At 42.0% G+C, this 14936-nt stretch overlaps 1 protein-coding gene across 1 annotated transcript; it reads right to left on the bottom strand.

Annotated features, from left to right (window-relative positions):
* Positions 1-10293: 10293 nt before the first annotated feature.
* fez1 (fasciculation and elongation protein zeta 1 (zygin I)) lies at positions 10294-10617 on the bottom strand. Its single transcript, XM_078265950.1, has one exon. It carries the CDS (start codon positions 10615-10617, stop codon positions 10294-10296), a length of 324 nt encoding a protein of 107 aa, XP_078122076.1.
* Between the last annotated feature and the right edge of the window lie 4319 nt (positions 10618-14936).

Raw genomic sequence — 14936 nt, 5'->3', positions numbered from 1 at the left:
ATGTCCACAGGGGTTGTCTCCAGGCTACTGCCAATTATTGATACAGCATAATAGTGAGACAGTTCATTGAAATATTTGCCATTTAATATTTGCTGTAATAAAACGGCACACAGCAAGCAGATGTCTTTTGTGGTTATGTCTGGAATAAATACAAGAAATTGAAACATGGAAGGCACTGTAGCAGAAGACATAATGGAAATTGTGCACTACAATATCCAAAGAAAAAATGTACAATTGTCCTTTGCGAAACATTTCCTGCTGGCCTGTTTCGGTATAAACGTTTTGACATAGCGGGAATCTCAGCAACTCATCTGACAGCAGGATCCAGCTTAATATGAGCACTATGATGCATTTCCACAACAACCCTCTCTATCTGGGGCTAAAGTGTCTGCTCTGGCCCTGACCAGCCCAAACATGGCCTAGCCTGCTAAGTGCCTGCTGTCAGGTTGGAACTGAGAGCCAATTAAGGGAGGGGAGGAGATGGGAGACCTCTGCTGAATGGCAGAGCAGTCAAGGCTGGGCAAGCATATCTTCAAGTGTCAGCATGAGGATAAGCCTCAGAGAGAATGAAGCAGTTAGCTACTCAGTGTGGCACCTCACTGTGAAAAATAACACATTGTGTTGCTACTACATTCATTTACAAATATAAAGCCATAAAACAGAATCATGTTCACCTTATAAACTAATTGAACTGCCAGTTAACATTTTCATTTGTAATAAAAAGTTACTGTCATGAACGTTTCATAAACATTATAAACAAGTCATAAACGTTTGTGACATAACGCTTCTTTTAGTAAGTGTCATTCGGTTTTTGTCGTGACAAGTTATGGTTAAAGTTATGGTTAGGGTTATGGTTAGGGTTCATGTGTCATGACAGTGTCATGTCACTCTTATGTAGATACCTTCAAGTAAAGGTTTACCAAAGTTACCTTTTGTCAAGAAATGTGGCTAAAAGGTAATATAAACCCAATTAAATCTTCATCTTTATAAAATAAAAGTGTCTTTATTATTTGGCCTAATAGCACATTTCCCAGATTTAAACCAAATAGAAAGTGAGTGACATTTACCTCCTGGTCAGAAAGATTGCCGTTGAGTCCCTCTGAGTCGGTGCCGTCCCAGGTGGAGATGTAGTTGTCAGTTAGAGCATCCCACACACTGCAAAACAACACACACACATGCAGACATGTCAGCAAGCATCAGGACACTCTTTTGGCCTTAGCCCTAAAGGCTGTTTAGCATTTTAAGCTGGTGGGTCCACAGCCGCTGTAGTTAGACAGTTACATAACAGCATTAGACCACAGTTCGCTGTGTTGTTTTATCTTGCTGGTTATAAGGAAGTCTATTCAGCCTTATCTTCAGCATCCTGCAACTCAGTCAGTATTTCATTGGGGCAAGTCAATAATGTTGTTCAATACGCAGAGCTGGAGGCTGCAGAGGAACAATGCACAACAGAAAGAAACAGCTTACTGCTCAGTAAAAAGGTATCCTTAGAGATTTAGATAAAGCTTCTCACATCATTGTGCCAGTGGTGCCTGACTGCAACCCGGAGCGAGCGTCTGTCTGAGGAGGAATGACATTCAACTGGGAGAGAATTCTCCTTTGTGTTTTTTTTTTTGTTTCCTCCTCCACTAAGAGGTTGGCTCAGGCCTGCTGCCCTGCTCCCAGTGGCACTGCCCACCCCCCGGACACACACTGGACCCCATTCAGCCAGCAGCTTACCTCACCAGCCATGCCATCACTGGATGCACCAGCACATCAACAGGGTCAACGTTTCAATACACTTAACACTTTGATGAAAACTAAGCAATAACAAGTGTTGTACAGAATTGTAGCTAACAGCTAACAGGCGGCTGGCTTACTGTTTAACCCAAGTTGGCACCTATGCACTCATTTCTTCTGCTCTCGTTTTTCTTCATTGAGCATGGCTTTCTCTTTCTCAAAACAGCTTAATTAAGCCTAAAAATGTATTTTGTACGTATGAGACATTATCGCGTACACAGGAGATAAACATTGCCCGCATATATATATTTTTTCACCGTGTCTTTCAGGGCTGCCATGTTTCAAAGCTGTCCCGCTGTATCTGTTGGCCTGCAGCCACTGAAGAGAAATCTGTTCCGTTTAATATTCTAGTTCTCCATCAGCTCGTCAGACTGACTCATATCTGTGGTTCTAATCAGGCAACTGCATGGATTAGGCCAAAATGTGCAACACACTGTTTTCAACCAAACAGTCAGTCCCTCCAGAAAAACGTGATTATGCGATCGCATAATTCAATGCATAATCAGCCAAAGTCCGCATATTTATGCAGGGGGCGCATTTTTTCAAATATGCCGCACTTTCGCCACATACATTGCCGATTTCCGTGCAAAATATGCGGGCTTGCATGATTTCATAATCCCCATATTTTCGTTGCAAAAAGTCATATCTTAGCAGAAAGTTGAAAAATGTTGCGTTTACTTCACACAAGAGCAGCCATTGTCCCCTGTTGCCATGGGAACGTTATGAAGTAATTACGCAACGTGAACATCATTGAAAAGCTGCAAACCCCGCGATGAAGCCATGATGACACTGCAGTTTTTGCAAGTTCCTGCAAATTCATCGCATAAAATTGCATAAATATCCCGCATATTCCATCGCATTTAAAAAAAAAAAACGTGCCACATAATCAAGGATTTTTGCCCACAACAATCACAAAAAGACTCCGCATTTTTCTGGAAGGACTGAACAGCTTATTTACATGGTTGACGATTATTTCTGTCTCTCGAAGACTCCGGTTTGAAATGGGTCCCTTTAAATCAGACTGCACCCTCCAGATAGTTTTCTATATGTCATAACACAACACAATATCCTCAGCGTTATGAGCATCAGGGCTGTCTTTTAATAGCTTCTTAAAAGTGAATAAATATAGTGAATGAGGCTCACTTGATCAGCTGATTGTTGCTTGCAAGAATTGTTATGAAAGGCGAGGAACAATGAGACATTGTTATTGGCAAAAACTCCAGTGGAGGCTGGAACAGTTATGTTTGACTGGAATATATCTGTACTAGTTTGCTTATCTTAGCAACAAATCAGAGTAAAGCATTAGGTTCATGTCTTGGTCCTAACATGCAGATTAGTGTAATATTGTAGGACTCACATCCACCCACAGCCCTGTGTTCTGTGCTCAGTATCAGTCCACTTTATTCATCAAAGTGTGTATGTATTTTGTCTTTTCAGTATATTTGTCTTAAGGACCCCCTCGAAAATGTGATTAATCATCTCAAGGGGTTTATCCTAATACTCTGAAATCAATACAGACTCATTTAAAAAAAAAAAAACTCTCCTCTTACACCTCCAGTCAGGCTATTTTTAGCACGATTCATATCCACACAGAGTGAGGACGTGTGTTTCCGCCTCAGCGCCTGCGGGCTGAAGGAGGGTCTGGCAGTCAGCTGGTGGAGAGACGGAGACAGAGACACACCAACAGAGCCAAAGCTAACTGAGGCGTACAACACTGCACATTGAATAATTCAGCACGCAGCCCGGCTGTGGAGCTGGGGAGGGTGGGCTCATGCTGCTGATTGACTGCTTGTTTTGGATGTTGCAGCCTGTCTGTGGAAATATCTGGGCTTTTGTCATGTGGGACATGCTGAGCCACTGTTTGGGTCTTGAGTGTGTTGTGTTTGTGTATGGTATTAATGGCATAAACAACATAATGACTATGCTAGAGTGTAATTAAAGGGCTGGAGGAGTAGTCTGTGGTAATTTCGAGCACTTTATTATGTTGCTGATGACCAAGTAGGGTGAATCAGAAAAACACTCTCTTGAACGGGTTCGTATGATATTGATATATGATATGCTATCCTATGAAATTACAGCGGCTGCCGGCCAGTCACGTGACAAAGTTTAGCCGACCGGTCACATGACCGTTAACTTTAGTGGTCTCTACAGTTAGATTTAGCTGACAAAAGGTGACTGTGAGCCGGGTACAGAACACTGTGAGGAGACGGTCGTTTCAGCGGCCGTTACAGTTGAGTTTAGTCAACAAAAGGGGACTGTCCTGCAGAGACGACAGTTAAGTTTAGGCACTAAAATGACTAGTTAAGATTAGAAAAACGATTGTAGTTTCGGTTAAAACACAGGTCCCCTTAAGTAGTACACCCCAGACACAAACACCCGTTTCCTGGGTGTAAGTCTTGTGTTTTCTCCTGAACTTCTTCCTGGGGGGGTATTGCACAAAAGTATAATTTATAAATCCAGGACAACCGATAAAGCGAGGCTTGACTCTAATCTGAGCATCCTGGCTTGGTGCGTTTCACCAAGGCCAAGGCAGGCTCAGTAGGAGCGACTAGGTCGAGCCAGGCTGAGGAGGAGAGACTAGGTCAAGCCAGGCTCAGGAGGAGAGACTAGGTCGAGCCAGGCTCAGGAGGAGCGACTAGGTCGAGCCAGGCTGAGGAGGAGCGACTAGGTCGAGCCAGGCTGAGGAGGAGAGACTAGGTCGAGCCAGGCTGAGGAGGAGCGACTAGGTCGAGCCAGGCTGAGGAGGAGAGACTAGGTCGAGCCAGGCTGAGGAGGAGAGACTAGGTCGAGCCAGGCTGAGGAGGAGCGACTAGGTCGAGCCAGGCTGAGGAGGAGAGACTAGGTCAAGCCAGGGTGAAGTAATTCGGATAGATGCGCATTCACAGCTTTCTTTAATAGACCACGATGTCGATCACTGATTTACTGATGATAAAAACAGAGAATATGTATTGTGCATATAATTTACACAGAGTGAGCAGCAGCTTCTTATGAAAGTATGACAACGTGAAACACATTTGTAAAAAAAATAAAAAAAAATAAAAGTAACACAGGCGCTGTAATGAAACAGCGTGAGAAAGCGTGGCAGATGATCGCAGACCAACTGAATGCGTAAGCAGTTTAAAAATATACATTTACTGACCACTACTCTGGATTAAAACCATCATAATCATACCATTCAAGGAGTTAGGGTAATTATTTGCACAAATGAACAGTTGTACTCTTTGCCATAAAAGTGAGCAGAAGAATCCTAATGTTACGCAGGAAATTTACCATGAAGATCATTACAACCATTAACCTACAATAGGCCTATGATGCTAGAATATCTCTCTCTCTCTCACTCTGTCTCTCCCTCTCTAAAATAATTAAAAAGGGGCTTCCGGTATGGCGCAGAGCTGATCAGCTGCATCTTTTTTTCGCTCCGCTACAAACTTGAACTTAACCCTGTAAAAGTTCACTGTTGATTTTTAAGTGCCAGGTAGGGCGAGATTATTTTATCGGCTTCCTTTACTCAGAATGCCGCCTAAGAAAAATCACCCAAAAAAAGCAGACTATGCAACTGAAAATTTAGAGTCGGAGGAAGACATTTTGCTAGCTGCAAGTGCTATACCGGCTAATACTCGTGCTAATACTCTGCGGGCAGCGACGTTAGCTCGGAGGATATTCTCAAGGCCATCAAAGACATGAATGCAGAATTTTCGGCTAAATTCGAAAGTGTACTGCTTGCAGTAAACAGTGTAACGGAGGAAATCAAAGAATGCACCGGGCGAATTTCACAGGCGGAGACACGCATTTCTGGAGCTGAAGACGACATCACAGTACTACTGGCACCTACAGCTGCTCTTGAAAAAGAGGTTCACGCGCTCACTTTTAAAGTAGTTGACCTAGAAGGCCGCAGCAGCAGAAACAACTTAAGGCTGGTGCGTCTTCTCGAAGGCGCCGAGGGAAGCGACGCTTGCTCTTTCCTCGAGCGGTGGCTTCCAGATGCTCTGGAGTTGGAGCCGCGGCGCTCCCCCTTGGTAATAGAGAGAGGTCACCGGATTTCTGGCCCAAGATCCGACCCAAATGCAGCACCGAGGGCTTTGATAATGAAGTTTTTAGACTACCGAGACAAGGTCCGCGTTGTGAAAGCAGCCAGGGCGAAAGGGAAAGTGCTCTACGAGAACCAGCAAGTGATGTTCTTCCCCGATCTCCCTACGGAAATCCATAAACAGCAGAAGCGCTTCGACGGTGTCAAACAGCGGCTGCGAGCCAAGGGTATTCGGTACGGAATTGTCTTTCCCGCACGACTGAGGGTCTCCGACGGCAGCGGATCCTACTTCTTCGATACCCCGGCCGAGGCAGAGCAGTTTCTGGAGAAGGGGGACAGAGTCGGGGAAGTGGAGAAGCGCTGAGGAAAAGGCAATAACGCTATGTGGATCTGTTATTCTATTGGATGGTTCCTTTTTCCCTCTTTTCTGTAGCCTAAAGCTTTATTTTCCGCAATCTTAATAAAACAATAGCACCGCTTAGGCTAACATTTTCATAGCCTATACATGGCTTATTATTATTACTTTTATACAAACATTCTGGTCCAAACTGTATGCGGACAGTTCATGGTTATGGTGTAATGTGGTTCCCCTGGTATATTTGTGGAGCTTCTGTTTATTGGTGAACATAGTAGCTTATATTGTAAGGAGACGAAGCGAGTAAGAAGGTGCGCGGAGAAGTTACGGGGACAGGCGGATCCTCACAGTTGTGTGGATCTGTTTAGCGCCTTACACGGAGGGCCAGTGAGTGGGGGGGTAACGAGGGGATTATTTATGTCTCTTTTTTTTCCTTTTCCTTGTGTGAACAGAGTTTTATTCTGTATTGGTCTGATCCAATGTACTGTTATGGGGCATTGTGGTACAAGTTTTCACAGCATATTTGATGGCTCATAATGTTAAGGTTAAATTTACATCCTGGAATTGTAAGGGATTAAATAAAATAGTAAAATAAAACTTGACAAAATTGAGGATTTTTTTATGATAGCATTGTTATTTCCGACCATGCACCAGCGTCTCTCATTTACTATGACTCTAAATTAATAGGTGACCCACCAAAGTGGCGTCTTCAACCTAAATGGCTACAGGATAAAAGCTTTATGGAATACATTGACCAACAAATTGACCTATATTTTCTAATCAATACAAATCAGACTTCAGCTTGCACTAGATGGGAAGCCTTTAAAGCTTTCATAAGAGGCCAAATAATAAACTTCACCAGCTCGAAATCAAAAAACACGAATCAAAAGACTAAATTACTCGAAACTAAAATCAAAACTCTGGAGAGAGAAACCGCTCATAATAATTCCACAGGTGCGCACAAGGAGTTACTGTTACTTAGGGCTCAATACAGCAGCATCTCCGCTGCAAGGCTGCAGCTAACTTAATGAGACTACATCAAACATACTATAACCAAGGAGAAAAAACGGGGAAACTCCTGGCTTGGCGAATTAAAAAACAGCAAACAGAGAGAGCAATTAATTCAATTGAAGATGAAGATGGAAACATAACAGTAGATCCTCGGGAGATTAACAATAATTTGAAATCCTTCTATAAAAAGTTATATTCATCAAACTATCCTCCTGAATCTGGTACCCAGGCTAGGTTTTCAGACAGCTTGGAATTCCCGAAGTTGTCAGAGGAATCTAGATGTACTCTTAATGCTAAGCTAAATGTGGAGGAACTATCCAGCGCCATAGATAGTATGAGGGCAGGGAGGGCACCCGGTCCTGATGGGCTGCCAAGTGACTTTTACAAGAAATTCAAAAGTAAACTTTGCGCTCCTCTCCTGGAGATGTTTTTGGAGTCTTTTGAAAATGATAATCTACCCTCTACCCTGAGAGGTGCCCTCATTACTCTGCTACTAAAACCTGGCAAGCTGCATACTAAATGTGATTCATATCGTGCTATTTCGCTTCTGAAGGTGCTTTCTAAAATACTGGCTGGGAGGGTCTTCTCCTGGTCTTGGTAGGTGGAGATCAAAATGGCTTTATACAGGGGCGTCACAGATTCCATAATGTCAGGAGTGCGCTTAATGTTTTACATTCTAGAAAAGGGTCATCGGACACTACAATCCTATCTTTGGATGCAGAGCAGGCCTTTGACAGAGTGGAGTGGCCAATCTCTTTGAAGTGCTAACTCGCTTTGGGTGTGGTGCAAACTTTTGTAAATGGATTAAGATTCTATATACAAATCCTTCTGCAGAGATTCTTACTAATATACGGTATCCGAGCCCTTTGACATCCACAGAGGCTCTCGGCAGGGTTGCTCTCTTTCTCCCCTCCTATTTATTCTCGCTATCAAGCCTCTAGCTATAGCTATAAGATCACACCCTGAAATTTCAGGTATTAAAATAGACCAACTAGACCATCGAATAGCTCTATTTGCCAATGATATAATATTGTTTCTCACAAATTTGCAAAGCTCGATACCAGCACTTCTAGATTTGATAAGAGTTTGGAATATTTTCTGGTTACAAAAACAATGCAAAATCCCAAATCATGATGCTAAAGGAGGAGGAAAGCCGTAGACCTACGCCTCTGATCGCCTCTTTCAATATGTCTGAGTGTTTTACATATCTCTGCATTCGCATTGTGCCAGAGATCGATAAGATAGTTTCAAATAACTATGACCCCATCGTGGACTCAATAACTAAATCGTTAGATAGATGGTCATCCTTACTTTATCTTTAATTGGACGGATTAACATCCTTAAAATGAATATTTTCCCAAAGCTTTTGTATCTATTTCAGAACATTCCCTTGCCGCCACCACCACCATCTCTTCTTTCAAAACTAAAAAAGATGTTTTCTGCTTTTATCTGGAATAAAAGACGCCCCAGGGTCCGCTTGTCTCTGCTGTTTTTGCCATATGACGGGGGGCTCAATGTGCCTAATATCCAGTGGTACTACTGGGCAGCTCAGCTTCGCACCGCAATGTACTATTTCTCCTTAGACACTATCCCTGCGTGGATGGAGATTGAGACGGCCTCGATAATTTCCAAGTTACCCCTTAATCTGTATTTATATTCAGCCGATATCAAGAAACTAAGAAAACAAACAAAGAACCCTTTTCTTTTAAATACAATAAATGTCTGGTATGAGGCGTGGAAATTTCTGAGTGAAACAAACACTCTCTCAGCCTTCAGTCCTATTTGGGGAAACCAGAAGTTTGCTCCTGGGAAAGCTGACTCGGGTTTCCAACTATGGGCCAGCAGAGGTTTGAGGAAAATTCTTGTGGAACTTATGGTAAAACACAATGTTCCTAAAAAACACTTTTTTAAATACTTACACATAAGGAGCTATATAATGGCTGCCCAGAATCAAAAAATTACAGAACCCTCTTTGTCAGTGTTAGAAAATATTTTATCAACCAATTGCAACAGCAAGGGTAGAATATCAATTCTATATGCTATGCTAATATCTAACTCAACCAAATCTTCTGAGCACAAACTGAACTTGTGGAAGGAAGACATTCAGGAGGACATAACATTGGAGGATTGGAGTAATATTTGTAGTAAGGCTCAGAAACAGACCGTGAATACCAGGCTCAAGTTATTACAATATAATTGGCTAATGCGAACATATGTTACGCCAGCTAAGTTGCATAAGTTTAATAGGGTAAACCCAGATCTATGCTACAAGTGCAATCACTCTGAAGGGACTCTGTTTCATTGCTTGTGGGACTGTAATAAAAATTAAAGACTTCTGGAAGGAGGTAGCACAAATTATATTTCAAATAGTGTCGGTTAGGCTGCCTCTCCACCCCAAAGTATTTACTTAAAAAAAGAGATAAAAGTACTTATAGATATGTGTTTACTGCAAGCCAAACAGTTGATTTCTCTTGCTTGGAAGGATATGAATAGGCCTAGTATTGGTCGGTGGCTTAGAGAAATGTCTTCTTGCCTAACAATGGAAAGAATAACGTATATGGTTAAAGACAGACAGAATACTTTCAAACAGGTTTGGGGACAATTTTTGAACTTTGTTGAACAAAATGATGTTGATATTCTGGCAAATGAGGGGAATTCTGAGTAATTTAGTATTTTTCATGCAGGAGTGAGCTGTTTATATTTGCTTGTGACATTGTTTGATTGATAGATGCTCCAGATATATCTTACAAGAAGGAATCAGACCACGGTGAAAGGTAATTCTTTTACATAAAGTTTTTTATTTATTTTTATATATATATATAAAATTTGTATTATTTATTTTTTACTCTGTTGCTGTGATTGCTGTCTGTAGTTTGGTTTTTGCTTCTATTGTTTTTTCAGGGTTTGACTACATTTATGTATGTCTTGGTTAAAATGAAACTCAAACATCGTTTAAAAAAATGCTTTTCAATGAACTAAAAGTGGTATACAATAACTGTCAGTTGGGTAAGACTTAACTGTATCAGATCCATTAAGACCTCAGACCAATGACAGATGAATACCACAGTAAGTGGACCGTGTGCTATGAATATTTCACCAGAATGATATTAACTTTGGTCACTCACTCTTCGTCCTGCAGCCTCTCCTCTTCCTCCTGGCTGTGGGACTGGTTGCGTATGGGCGCCAGGCCCTCCGTCTTGGTGTTGTAATTATGGAAGCAAACGTTGAGCTTCTCGTCAAACTCGTTGACCAGGTCCTCCATCGACTTGAAGCTCATCATCTCGGAGAAGTTCTCCAGCTCAGAGAAGTCCTCACGGGTGATGGTGGCCAGGGGGGCGGTGGTGGTGGAGTAAGAGTGTTTAAGCACTGGGTGGTCCAGCTCATCCATGCGGCAGGGCCGGAGGTCCTCAAACTCCTCATCCAAACACACAAGAGGGGCTTCCATGGTGTCCTGCACAAACAGAGAGTGGTCACACAGTGTTTAATGCATCAGGGATGCTCCATCAGCACAGCTTATAACACTGATGCTTTAAAGAGACCCTATTTTACTCCTTTTCGGCATCATATTTGTACTCTTGGGGTCCACTAGAATAGGTTTACATGCTTTGATGTTCAAAAACAGATTGTTTCTCATACTGCCCATAGCTGCAGCTTCTGTGCCTGAAACACTCTGGCTGCATCTCATGTCCCTTATTTGATAGCTTGATAACTGGAAGTTGTTCTGTCCCTCCTCAGAGAAAGCCATCTCAAAGCTCTTATTTCTGCCCCGAGGAGCGAGCACCGAGGAGGGATCATCGAGGAGCTATAGCCGAGGATACACGAGAGCAGCCTTCCCGGAAGCCGTGCAGCTGAAGGAGTTGCTAACTCCACCCATACAGCTGCAGACCTGCCAACCGCGCACCAATCACCGCCAGCCCACCGCCAATATACGCTCCACCGTTGCACACACAATGAGAAACCTAACCTAAAGCAAATACTAAAAGCACAAGATTGAAGCCTGACAGAGACACAATTATAAATAACTATAATAAATAACATGGGTCAGATATTTTCAGATACGCTTTTAAAAATTTGACATGGGTGAAAATGCATTATGTCAGCTGCCATCACATAATTAGCCTAACTGTTACCTTTATTTTACGTTAATCAGCACCTGGCCTTTCTAAAACCTTCTAGTTTTCTAGCCATTCCACCACTTTTCTAACTGCCCCCAACTAATGGGAAGGATGGCAGGTGTGATAGGCTAGCCTATTGACACCAGTGTTGGGCAAGTTAATTCCAAAATGTAATACATTATAGATTACTAGTTACTCTCATTTGAGAGTAATAATAGTACAATATTACTGTCTCTGAATTGTAATGCTTACACTACTTTTGAGTTACTTTTACCAAAATAAAAGCGGAAGTATTCTTGGCAGGTAGCTTGTGAATTTCACCACGGGGTCAACAAAGTCTTATCTTTATCCACTTTAATACATAATTTATTCATATGATTTTGTATTATTAATCTGACGCTGCAAAGTAACTAAAGCTATAAAATAAATAGTTAAGTAAAACATACAATAGCCTACTTAACTCAGTCTGAATTGTGGTGGACTAGAAGTAGCCTAATAAGTAGGATTAAATGAAAAATACCCAATTAAAACTGAATCAAAGTAGCTGTCAGTAGGCTATTGTTACTTTCCACCGCTGATAAAATGTAATATTACGTGTAGCAAGACTAAACATTAATTCCCGACATGTTATCTGTCTGTCAGTATGTCTCGCGCACTCAACCACTGAATTGTAACACGTTACTCCCATCACTGATGGACACTATGAACGTCTTTTCCTTATCCATTTATTTTTAATATAAAAAATGTATTAGACTGTGCTCGTTACCTGTTGCCCCTTGGTGACTGATATCGATGTCTGTCTTGCACACGGTGCAGAACGCGTGATGAGGTTCTATATACTGTCTATGGCAAGGCCATCTCTCCCGTTAAGAAATTGTTCCGAAACTTTTTTTGAGGCGGTTTAGCATGGCATGCAAGCCTACAGTTATCCGGACAGCCTGGCTTGCTGAGGCACTGAATTGAATTAAACGCGCGACGCATTTGGCTAGAAGGGGTAGGTGGGCGGAGGGTTAAAATGCAGCGCTCTGATTGGTCGAAAGCTTTTCACTCCACTTACACGCTGTGGCACAGCGGCAGAATCAACGTCATAGATGTAGACTGCATAGAAACTGAAACCGGCGAAATGCGAGATGCAACAAAATGCGTACCTAGAGAGCAGCGAATCGTACAAGCGTACTTAAGGGTCAAAATGCGTGCCGAGTACGAAAAATGTTGTCAGCTGTGACATCATGTGACGCTTCAGAGGAAAAGACGTCTCATCCCTCTAACACACATTTGCTTGTTGCCTTCATCCTCGCATGATTTTCTCGCGTCTCTCCCGTGCTTCCTTGGTGGGAGGGACTAAGACCCGAGGAAGGGAGGCAAGTGGAGGAGTTGGGGATGCAATTTAAGGGACATAAGATGCAACCACTGTCTGAGCTCTTGGCCCACCTTCCTGAAAAGCCCAGTCTGCTCTGATTGGTCAGCTGCCCCACTCAGTTGTGATTGGTCAACCAAATTCCAACAAGCCACTGGACTGGCTGTGCTTGTTCAGGCAGCATCAAAGGGCAGCACCTATGAAAAACTGGGCTGGCTTTCTCAATCAGTGACATCACTAATGGAAGAATTTCAAACAGGAATGTGGGCGAGGCGTTTTTAGGCAGTTGAGAAGAATTGCAGTCTGTGGTAAGGAAAGCTGCATTTGGAGTGAAATGTGTTTTTTTTGTACTTTATATATCTATTACATACACAAACAACTATATAACACACTAAAAGATGGGAAAAATCAAAAAAAGCATAATAGGGGCTTGTTTAATCAGCATTGTTGTCGTTTAAAAGGAAATACCAGATTAGACAAAGCACAAACGTCTGTCCTCATCTGTTAGATTACCAATATCCCCAGAAGGATTCATCTGGCGTCTCCTAAATAATGCGTGCCTCACCTCATGTGGAATGGCACCATGCTGTCTAGACAAAGAGGAGATGGAGGTAGATGTGCCAGAAGGGGACCAGGTCCCTAAGGGGACCCAACCAGTTGGCTTTACTGGTAAACCACAGTTAATTAAGTACACCTTCTGGGATTTAACTGATGAAGTATCCAAGATTCTGGGACATGAAAGTATAGGAACTGTCATAGTATATAACATATCACAATAAGGTCATTTCAGCCACGGGTTTCTTTTAGGGGTTTGATGAATATACTGTATGGGTGTAAACATATATCCTTGTAAAAAATTGTGTGATGAATATGTCAGATAATGGTAATACCGCTCTGTAAATGACTGATTTAGAGAGATGGGCGTTTTACAGCACAGCGATACCCCTCACAGCACTTTTGTGGTTCTAGGACAGACTTTTGAAAATTACTTAAACATGTATTTGAAAAAGGGACAAAGAGACAGACATTAGGCGTTCCAAATTTCTTTAGTTTTGATTGTAAAATGTCCTGTGTTTTTGGTTAAACGTGTCAAATAAGTCAAAGAATATAGTTAAACATTGGCACAAGATCTGGTACATTCAAATGTTCCCTTTCAAAATCATTAAAGCTACATTTGGTGCAATTGTGTCTAATTTACTCTGAGTTGGTTCTGTCCCAGAAAGATATGAAGTCCTGACAAAGATATTATTCTCAGTTGGTTCTGTTCAATAATGATACTTCATTAGCTGGTGGGAATGCCTTTTTCTTTCCCACGGTGAGTGATAAAGAACTTCAAACACTCTCAGAAATGTACTGAGGAAAACTCAGTACTTTCCAAGATATAAAAAATATGTACAGTTTCCCGGTTCTTTTTTTTTCTATTACAATTACGGTCTTCGCTGAGTACATATGTTGTCCCATGGCAGATGGAATTACCAGCAACACAAATATACATCTTTGTGTGTTGAACTCTTTCAAACATGAAACACTTGGCATGGGTTGGGGAAGAATGTACTTACTTTGGATTCTACTGTCGCCCAGAAACACTGATCACCATTATAAACATGTTCACAGAGCATACTCTACCCCAAACGGAGTTGTTGGCATCTCCACAACAGAGTTGTGCTCCAATGGCTCTACTGGGACTTATTATCACATGAAATCTGTATGTTTGGACAGTAGTAAGCATATTTTGGGTCAGAATATTATTATTTCTCTTAGTTCAGCTTCCTTAGTCCAATTACCGAAATGGAATACAAGAGAAAACAGCTCACACTAACTGTAGAAAAATGATACGATGGTCATTTTTATTTGACTGTAATAATAAAATGTGACTGTACATAAAGTATATGGATAGAATCATACAGTAGGCGTAGAGTTCGGGGGGGATGCAGGGGATGTGTGTCCTCCCCCCCGCTTTTTACGACATTTAGAAGTTTTTTTCAATGTTTTCAGTTTATTAAGTTTATTAACTGAGCAGCTTTGTATGAGATAATTTTATACAGGCCAAACAACAGAAATGTTTCCTTATTTTAACTGTAGCTACACACATGCATACTAGTAGTGAGTTCTAAATTTCATCCTTTGTGCTAAGCTGGACCGTGGCCTAGCCTCAGTGGGTGAGTACAGAGGAGCCCATTTAAAAACAAGCTTGTGCAAGCCTCTTCCTCCTCATCACAGCACTCAGCAAAGTGCTGCTCCGTCAACAGCCAGACGGATATGTTTCTACAGCTCTCTCTTCTCTGTACTGCT

Source organism: Sander vitreus, chromosome 13, assembly GCF_031162955.1.
Source record: "Sander vitreus isolate 19-12246 chromosome 13, sanVit1, whole genome shotgun sequence".
In the NCBI taxonomy this organism is placed as follows: Eukaryota; Metazoa; Chordata; class Actinopteri; order Perciformes; family Percidae; genus Sander; species Sander vitreus.
This window is presented reverse-complemented; position numbering and strand designations above follow the sequence as displayed.

What these genes read in the sequence shown, in the direction of transcription:
- fez1 (XM_078265950.1), bottom strand. Translation starts at nt 10,617, where the DNA reads ATGGAAGCCCCTCTTGTGTGTTTGGATGAGGAGTTTGAGGACCTCCGG.